The 10,248-nt window shown below is 42.0% G+C and overlaps 1 protein-coding gene across 2 annotated transcripts in view; it reads left to right on the top strand.

Annotated features, from left to right (window-relative positions):
- Window positions 1-6,632: 6,632 nt before the first annotated feature.
- The window catches only part of RIGI (RNA sensor RIG-I), a 47,843-nt gene continuing 44,227 nt past the window's right edge, over window positions 6,633-10,248 (top strand). For both annotated transcript variants that reach the window (XM_069476509.1, XM_069476508.1), the window contains exon 1: window positions 6,633-6,789. In XM_069476509.1, coding sequence (XP_069332610.1) covers window positions 6,684-6,789 — 106 coding nt within the window. In that variant the 5' untranslated portion in view covers window positions 6,633-6,683. The remainder of the gene's footprint in view (window positions 6,790-10,248) is intronic.

Here is a 10,248-nt window from a genome sequence, read left to right as displayed (position 1 = left end):
GTATATAATGGGGGCCTAATCTCCAGTGGAAGTAACAGTTGAATTGGAATCTGGAAAACAAGTGGACGTTAACTAGGGGTAGAGTTGCTGTTAGCAAAGGAAAATATATGCAGAGATCCAAAGGCAGAAGGGGAGCCTAGTGTATTTCAAGAACAAAAAGAAGGCAGGGTTAGCCAAAGGACAGGGTGTGGGAACAAGCTTTGTATGCCATGTTTAGAATTTGTTTATCCTAAGGCCAGTAGAAAATTGTTTTAAAATAAGAATCTAAAATTGATGTTGGCAATTTTTAGTAAGCTCAGACATTGAGAAATTGTGGGAAGGCTATATAGATTGATCAAGAAATACACATTGAACATATGAAATTACTTTGTGATTACAGTATTTTTCTTAAGTATTAAAAACTAAAGAATGCTGTTTTATTCCACATTGTGTATTTCACATCAAGTTTTTTTTTTTTTTTGAGACGAGTCTTGCTCTGTTGCCATGGCTACAGTGTGATGTCAGCCTGGCTCACAGCAACCTCAAACTCCTGGGCTTAAGCAATCCTTCTGCCTCAGCCTCCCGAGTAGCTGGGACTACAGGCATGCGCCACCATGCCTGGCTAATTTTTTCTATATATATTTTTAGTTGTCCAGCTAATTTCTTTCTATTTTTAGTAGAGACGAGGGTCTCGCTCTTGCTCAGGCTGGTCTCGAACTCCTGATCTTGAGTGATCCTCCCTCGGCCTCTCAGAGTGCTAGGATTACAGGCGTGAGCCACCGTGCCCAGCCTCACATTGTGTTTTCTGTTAAACATTTAATGAAAACACAATACATGGTACCATCACCCTCTTGGATGTCCAGGCCCAAAATTTCCAATTCTTGTTTTTCAGTCCCCTTATGCAACCAAATACTGGTCATTAAATATTTTTCTAGTATTTCTATTGTGTTTATTCCATCCAGTCTAGGCAGCCAGGACCTCTCACTTGTACTACCATAATGGGTCTGCCTGCATCCCACTCCTTTACCCTCATCCATTCTTGATGCAGCATTCAAAAGATCCTTTAAAAATATGTTTTCATTTCATTCCCCTACTTAAAATCCTTCAGTAGCTTCCCATTTTTCTGAGGGTATTAAAAGCAGACAAACAAAAAATTGAATAATGTGAATTGGTTTACAAGTCTGCCTAATGAGGCTCTGGTCCATCTTGAGCATTTCTCTCACCTCATTCCTGGAAGGAATATTGAGGTGCTACTCCCTACTACATCAGAACCATCATACGTGGCATTTTTCTTCTGCTGGAAACTGAGCTCCATCTTGGGTAAACTAGGTTTCTGTTAAAAGTGTGCTGTCACCTGCCACCCCATTAGTTCTCCTTAATTACTTGCTCTTTGAACAACCCCAGACTCCAGAGCATTTGTGACATTGGTAATTGATTACTAAATGCCTTATCTCCCACCAGTCTGAAAGTTCTGTGACAACTATACGTATGTAGGTGAACTGCTATATCCTTTCACTGTTTCACATAGAGGTGCTTAAAACACTGGATGAATCAATAAATAGGTCCTGGATATTTTAGAAATCGGCTTAGACTAGCTTTCTGCTTTCAAGAAGCTCCACTATCTATATAAACTTTTAGCCTAATGTATATTTTAACTTGTTCATCTGAATTCATTGTCCAAGGCATTTCTTTTTTTTTTTTAACATCAGGAAATGTAACTGAGCCTTTCATGCTTGCTCACTATTCCTTCATGTAATCATTATATTAGGAACTTGCTCTGGGTTGAGCAGGTTAGGCTGCCTGCAGGGATATCTAATACGATTTTTAGAACATGGAACTAGGAAGTAAAATCTTTTGACCTCACTCTGTCGATCACCCTTCTTCACTTCCCTTCATGTCCAGCTATGATTTCCTGGACAATGTTTAAATCACTCTTTTTGCAACACCTTGCAACTCTTTTGCCCTTCTTTCTCATTTACCTAGTTTAGGTGTTGGCAAACTTTCCCTAAGGCTAAAGGACCAGAAAGTAAATATTTTAGACTTTGTGGGCTGTGTGCAGTCTGTGTTACATATTCTTTGTTTTTTTTTCTACAACACTTTTTAAATGTTAATTTTTTAGCTTGTGGCCTGCAGAAAAGTCATGCACCAGATGTGGTGTGCAAGCTGTAGTTTGCTAACGCTTTACCTGGTATGACCTCAATCTGGATGAACCCAACTTTTAAGTTATGCCTACATGCATCTTGCTAAGTGTTCCTGAAGGAAATTGTCACTGTAAAAACACAGTCAACCAGCCTCACCTTCATATGATATACAACAGTAATGGGCAAGTTTCTCTAGTATTCTTGCTCACTGTATTTGATATAATGGGTCTTTTATACCTTTACCTCCTCAACTCTCCCCCTCTTCTTTGTACCACCCATTTACAAGTATAGAGACTGATTGGGCAATTCTGCAGCACCAGGCTCAGACAAACAGAAATCCTGCCTGCTTACCACACAGAATACCTCTGTCATATTAGTTATTAGAGACACTGTCTGCTTCGTTGGTCTTGACTGTCACTGTCATGTGTCTTCAGTCAACTAGTGGGTCTGCTGCTCTAAGATGGCCTCAGCTGGGATTGCTGCACTCTTTATGTTGTTTCTCATCTTCCAGCGCATTAGCCTGAGCTGCTTTTCTTGGTATTTTCAGAGATGCGAGAGATAAGAAGGCTCAGAATTGAGACACCCTCACTGCTATATTCTATTGCTGATAGCAAAGTCCTTAGTCTAGCCCAGATTCAAGGGCAGGGAAATCAGACTCCACTGTTGTGGGAGGAGTTGCAAAGTTACATTGTAAAAGGTGTAAGTATTGGGAAAAGAATTATAATGTTCATAATTTACCACAGTATCCATCTCTTCTCCACATGGTGAATGAAGTCCCATTACTCTCTGGTCTCTGGTTCTCAAACTCTAGCATGCACCAAAATCATCTGAGAGGTTTGTTGAAATACAGATTGTTGGGCTCCACCCCGAGGGTTTCTGATTCAGAAGATCTGGGATGCCAAGAATTTGCTTTTCTAACAAGTTTCCAGGTGGTTCTGATGCCGCAGACCAATTTGAGAACTGTTCTAAGGCTAATCCCTCCATATGTGCTCTGGATTTCACTTCCTCTCTCTTTAATAGGAATTTTTATTTTTTAGTTATCCTCTTTTTCCCTTATCTCTTGATTTTTAGTGTCCTCCTACTTAGTGAGATCTGCTGACCAGCAGCATCAGCCTCACCTGGGAGCTTGTTAGAAACATAGGGTCTGAGACCTTCCTGGATTAGGATCTGCACTAACACAAGACCTGTGGGTGATTCACATGCATATTAATGTTTGAGAAGCACTGCCCGTGGATCATTCTCATCAGCAAGCATACATGTTCTTGATTTCCTCCTCCCAAGTCTGCCTCTCCTCCAGTGTTCCCATGTTAAGAGATGGCACCACCCCTCCCAGAGCTGCTCAGGCTAAACAAACTGGAGCTCTTCTTGGTTCCTGTCTCACATATCATACATCTAACTCATCAGCAAACTGAGTGGGGTTTTAGGATCATATATCCTGCCAATTCACCACTTCCAGTTGGACTAGTGCTATGCCTCTTATCTAGTCACTCTTTCCACCCTTGTCCCCCACCTGCAGCTTGTTTTCCTCCAATTACCACAGTGATCCTTTAAAAACAGGAGTCATATCATGTTATGCCCTCTCAAAATCCTGTGGCAGTTTCCCATCATATTGAAGATTAAAACCAAAGTCATTGTGGTCTATGGGGTCTTATGTGAACTGCCTTGGCCATCTCTCTCTTTTTCCCCAGCCCACTCCACTCTAGCAACCCTGCTTATTTTCCTTTTGCAGGACCAATTTATTTCTGCATTTGGGCCCTTGCACCTTCTGTTCCATGTGAGTACAATGCCCTTCACTCAAAAGACCTGCTTCCTGATTCATTTAGGTCTTCCCTGCTGAACTCACCTAATATAAGCAGTCCCCTTTACTTCTTATTCCCTTAACCTGCTTTATTTCTCTTCACCGCATTTACTACTTAAGGGAATCACATTCCCAGGAATGTTAGGATTGGGTTAACATTCAAAACTTAATCAGTGAAATTTGGTGCAGAATATACAATCACCTTTTACCAAAATCTGTATTGGCCAGGAAAAAGAAAAAAAAAAAGAAGATACTATCACTTCAATAGATGCAGGAAATTGAACAATTCAACACCCATGTGTGATAAAAACTCTCAACAAACCAGTAATAAAAGAGAACTTCATCAATCTGATAAAGAGCATCTAAAAAAAAGCCATACAGCTAACATCATAATTAAAGTGACACACTGATCATTTTCCCACTGAGATTGGTAATAAGGTAAGGGTGTCAACTCTCACCACTTTTATTCATCTTTCTATTGGAGGCTCTAGGAGGTGCGATAAGAAAACAAAATATAATAAAAAGCATAAAGATTGGAGAGGAAGTAAAAGTAAAACTGTATTCCCAATTGACATGATTATTTACCTAGGAAATTTTAAGGAATTTACAGAACAATTACTAGAATAAATGAATTTAGCAATGTTGCATGATACAAGGTTGACAAAAATCACTTGCATTTCTATATGGTAGCAACGAACAATTTGAAAATGGAATTTTAAAAAATTCCTTTACAGTAGCATCAAAGAACATAAAATAGTTAAAGAATAGCCAGGTGCATGGCACATGCCTGCAGTTCAGTCATTTGGGAGGCTGAGATGGGAGGGTAGCTTGAGCCCAGGGGTTCAAAACTAGTGCATTATAACTGCACCTGTGAATAGCCACTGCATTCCAGCCTTGGCAACATAGACCTTGTCTCTAAAATTAAAAAAACAAAAACCTATAAAATATTTCTGAGAGAAATTAAAGATCTAAGTAAATGGAAAGACATACCACTTTCATGGATTAGAACACTCAAGATGTCATTTCTCCCCAAGTTCTTCTGTAGGTTCAATGCAATTCCAATAGGTTTTTTGGGGGAGGGGAATTGACAAGTTGATTCTTCTTTCATATGGAAATGCAAAGAAGCTGGAATAGCCAATACATTCATTATAGTAAAGAACAAATTTGGAGGACTAAATATTACCTGATTTCCAAAAATTAGTTGAAATCTAAAGGAACCGAGAGTGGTATTGTCACAAGTAACAGAAAAATAGAAATGATAAGAGTCAAAAGTACTACACACAATTTATTTTTTCCCCCCAGAGGTCCCAAGGCTAGTCAATGGTGAAAGGAAAAGTTTTCAACAAGTGGTTCTGGAACAATTAGAAGTATGGGGAAAAAGTGAACCTGGACCCCTATTTCACAGCACAACAAAATTAGAGATAGTCATAGACCTTAAAGTAAATACTAAAAATATAAACACTCTAAGGAAAACACAGAATATTTTCATTACCTTTAGGTAGGCAAAGATTTATTAAAGAGGGGCACACAAAGCAATAAATAGAAGAAAAAAACTGATAAATTAGATTTCCCTAATATAAACTTCTCATCAAAAGACACTGTTAAGAAAATGAGATGGTAAGCCACAGATTGGGGAAGATATTTCAAATACATATATTTAACAATTCTGTATGTAGAATAAATAATTCCTGTAAAAACAACAACAACAACAACAACAAAAAACTCCAAAATCAGGGCCGGGCATGGTGGCTCACCCCTGTAATCCTAGCACTCTGGGAGGCCAAGGTGGGAGGATCAAGCATCGCTTGAGCTCAGGAGTTCAAGACCAGCCTCAGCAAAAGCAAGGACCCCTCTCTACTAAAGATAGAAAGAAATTAGCAAGACAACTAAAAATAGAAAAAAAAAATAGCGGCGCGGGGGGGGGGGGGGGGGTGATGGCGCAGGCCTGTAGTCTCGGATACTAGGGAGGCTGAGGCAAGAGGATCGCTTGAGCCCAGGAGTTTGAGGTTGCCGTGAGCTAGGCTGACGCCATGGCACTCTAGCCCAGGCAACAGAGTGAGGCTCTGTGTGTGTGTGTGTGTGTGTGTGTGTGCGCGCGCGCGCGCATATATATATATATAAATAAAAATAAAAAAAACCTCTAAAATCAGGCAAAAGATCAGAGTAGCTGCTTCACAAAAGAAGATACAGGAATGGCCAATAAGCACATGCAAATGTGCCCAACACCAATGATTATATGGCACATTAAAACCACAATAATATACCATTTCACACCGACCAAGATGAAAATTACAAAAAAAAAAAAAAAAAAAAAAAGGGCTAACCAATGTGTGTACCTGCTAGAGCTCTCTTCTGCGGTGGGGAAAGTACACCAGTATACATTTTTCAAAACGCATCGAATTGCACATAACTGTCTGCATTTTACTGTATCTACACTTTACCGCTAAAAAAGCAAAGCAAAAAATAGATGAAAAGATAAAAATAAAAGCAATTCCCAGGAGTCCTCTTCGGTCCTTCTGGGTCAGCGGGCTCCACGTGGCGGGAAACGAAACTGAGGGAGCCGGTAACCTGCAGCGCCGCAGCCCCAGCGTCCCCGCCCGCGCCCAGCCGCAGCTAGTTGCGGTTTCGATTTTCGCTCTAGCAGCTGAAGTTCCCCTGCAGCCCCGCCTCTCATCCCGAGTGGTTTCCCGGCTCGCCACGCCCTCCGCCGCCAGCCGGGCTTCTAAAGGAGCGGGGCGCAGGTCCAGCGAGCAGCCGAGGCCAGCATGACCACCGAGCAGCGGCGCAATCTGTACGCCTTCAGGGACTATGTCAGGAAGACGCTGGACCCTACCCACATCCTGGGCTACATGGCCCCCTGGTTCAGGGACGGTGAGTGTTTTCCCCCCGTTGGGGCGAGCAAACAATCGAGGACTTGTTTTTCCCTTTGACTCAATAAAGGTTACCTGCTAGGAACCCCCGGTTTGTGGCAAGATCCCCACAGCATTTTAGACTAGAGATTGCCAGACTTTTAAGGAGCCCGTGGAGGTCTAGGTGGGGAAACTGAGTTCCAGCGAAGTGAAGTGACTTGTTTAGGGGTGCACTTCCAGTTAGGTTCAAAGCTGGAGGGAAAAAACTGTTTTATTTCCACTAATACGTAAGTCTGCCTTGTGCTTGGCTTTGTACTGGCATCAGAGATTGAGAATACCATACAGATCTTTCCTTAATATACTTTACAGCCCAAGGTTTTGGGAGGGGGCAGGCAAGGACAGATGTATGCAAATGATTACAATACCTCGTACAAAATGCTGTCGGAGCTCAAAGGAAGTTAATGCTTTCTCTGCCAGGTCTTACTGGCACTTCAAAATAACCAGAAGTTTGAGAGAAGCAAGACATTCCCAAGACCAAATAGCTTTAGGCTTTAGTACAGGTGTTTCCACCAGGCTTTTGAGACGGGTGATGTGGATAAGGAACATATGTGAATTGTACTGACTTGCTTGTACTGGAGAGGAGCAGAGGCTTCTGGAAAAGAGGAGGAAGGGAGGTGGCACTTACAAGGGGGCAGGATGAGAGAGGGGGTCCAGCAGTTCCTTTTCAGTCTCCAAGAGCCTAAATGTCTTTCTTGATGTTACGGCAGTTTTTGGAAATTGCATTAAAACAGTCAGGTAATTGGTGCTAATTGCTCTGCAAAACCAAACCAAAAGTTGTGGAGTGAAGAGTGAAAGAACACCACCAACAAAAGTGCACCTTCACTTTCTAGTTGTGTCCAGAGGAAAGTACTATAATAGCATCCTAATGACCAGAATAGACACAGGACATATCTTTTAGAAATATTAATACTTGGATGTAACACTAACGAACTGGTGTGAATCTCATTTTTCCATGTACTTATATATTGATAAACTTTGATTGAATAAAAGAAGCAACTCATGTGTTAGGTATTATATTAGTGTTGGAGATAATTTACTAAGCACCTGTTATCTAATAGGGAGCATTACGTTGGGAGCTGAAGAATCACTGGTGAGCACAATAGAAATGGTCCTGCCCTAATTAGCAATTAGAGCTCGTATGTGAAGGGCAGTAAAAAAGCGCAGCAGTGCTCTGATGGGAGGCCGTAGGGTGCTGTGGGAGCACATACTTGGGAAGGGTACCTGGTCCAAAGGGCACAAGCAAAGCTTCCCAGGTATTTGGCATTTGAACTGAGGTCTAAAGTAGGAGAGAGAATTAGCTGGAAGAAGACAAGAAATTGCAGGTAGAGGGCTCCTTATGTACAAAGGTCTGTGGTGTGAGATAAACCAGTGTTACAAGAATCCAGAGAATATTAGAGTGGTGGCAGTGTGGAGAGGCAGAAGTTGAGAGGGACCATAAAAAGAACTTTCCCTTGATTTTGGCATCATAGACCTTTGGGGCCACCCATGGGAGCGTTTTCTATGGGTGATTCATGCCTGTAAACCTATCACTTTGGGAGGCTGAGGCGGGAGGATTGCTTGAGGCCAGGAGTTCAAGACCAGCCTGAGCAACATAGTAAGACCCTGTCTCTACAAAAAATAAAGAAACTATCTGGGTGTGGTGGTATGTGCCTGTAATCTCAAAATCTCAAGTACTCAGGGGGCTTGTGTCCAAGAGTTTGAGGTTGCAGTGAGCTATCGTTGTGCCACTGTACTCTAGCATGGGTAACAGAGTGAGACCCTGTCTCCAAAAAAAAAACACCAGTAAACTGCTCAGCAAGGCAGTTTATCTGGGAAGTCCTCAGCTGTGGCTCGGGTAATCGGGTAAAGCTTGACCTCCACGTGTAGTATCAGTAATGGCTGGTAGCACATCAAGGGGAAGACCAAGCAGCAGGCCTGGGAGCAAAGGTGTAGCTATAAGACTGAGTTTAGAACAGAATGAACTGACTCAAAGGAATAGGGTAGGGTTCTGGGCCCAGGGAAGCTAGGATAGGTGACAAGATGGGCTGTTATTATGGGTTGAATTTTGTCCCCCCAAAAGGCTATGTTGAAGTCCTAATCCCCAGTACCTTAGAATGTGATGTATTGGCTGGGTGTGGTGGCTCACGCTTGTAATCCTAGCACTCTGGAAGGCCGAGGGGGGAGGATTGCTTGAGCTCAGGAGTTCGAGACCAGCCTGGGCAAGAGTGAGAACCCTGTCTCTACTAAAAATAGAAAAATTAGCTGGGTGTGGCGGTGCACGCCTATAGTCCCAGCTATTCGGTTGGCTGAGGCAGGAGAATCACTTGAGCCCAGGAGTTTGAGGTTGCTGTGAGCTAGGCTGACATCACCGCACTCTAGCCCAGGTGACAGAGCGAGACTCTGTCTCAAAAAAAAAAAAGAATGATTTATTCAGAGAAAGTGTCTTTACAGAAGTATTAAAATAATTACTTCTGAGGTCATCCTGGAGTTGGGTGGGCCCTTAAGTCAGTGTAAGGTGTCCCTATAAAAAGACAGCCATGTGAAGACAGGCAGATTGGAGTGATGTGGTCACAGGCCAAAGAAACAGGAGAAGGCAATATGGAGACAGGCAGATTGGAGGGAGTGCAGTCACAAGCTAGGGAATGCCAGCACCTACCAGAACTGGGAAGGGGCAAGGAATGTGTTCTCCCCTTGAGCTTTCAGAAGAAGCGTGACCCTGCCGACACCTTGATTTCAGATGCAGTTTCCAGAACTGTGGGAGAATAAATTTCTATTGTTTTAACCACCTGGTCTGTGGCAATTTGTCACTGCAACTACAGAACACTAATGTAGGTGGCTAAAATGGATAAGACAGTAAGAATTATTGGCAAGGATATAGAAGTTAGAATCCTCCTAGATTGTTGGGGGGAGTGTAAAATGATGCAGCTCTTTTGGAAAATGGCTTGACAATTCCTTACAGTGTTAAAAAAAAAATGGAGTTACCATATGATCTAGCAATCTTATACCTAGGTGTACACTTGAGAAATGAATATATAGATCTACACAAAACATTACATGGATGTTCATAGCATTTATATTTATAATAGCCAAAATGTGGGCACAATCCAAATGCCCATTAACTCATGAGCAGATAAGTAAAATGTAATGTATCCATACAGTAGAATACTATTTGGCGATAAAAATGAATAAATCATGCTACAACATGGATGCACTTTGAAGACATTGTGCAAAGTGATAAAGGAGCCAGTCACAAAGACCACATATTGTATGATTCTATTATTATGAAATGTCCAGAAGAGGCAGATCCATAGAGACCCAATTTGATTAGTGATTGCCTACCTGGAGCTGGGGGGAGGCAGAATGGGGAGTGACTGCTAATGGGTACAGAATTTCTTTTTACAGTAATGGAAATATACTAAACTTAGATAGTAATGGAGTCACA

Source organism: Eulemur rufifrons, chromosome 7 (assembly GCF_041146395.1).
Source record: "Eulemur rufifrons isolate Redbay chromosome 7, OSU_ERuf_1, whole genome shotgun sequence".
NCBI lineage: Eukaryota > Metazoa > Chordata > Mammalia > Primates > Lemuridae > Eulemur > Eulemur rufifrons.
This window is presented reverse-complemented; position numbering and strand designations above follow the sequence as displayed.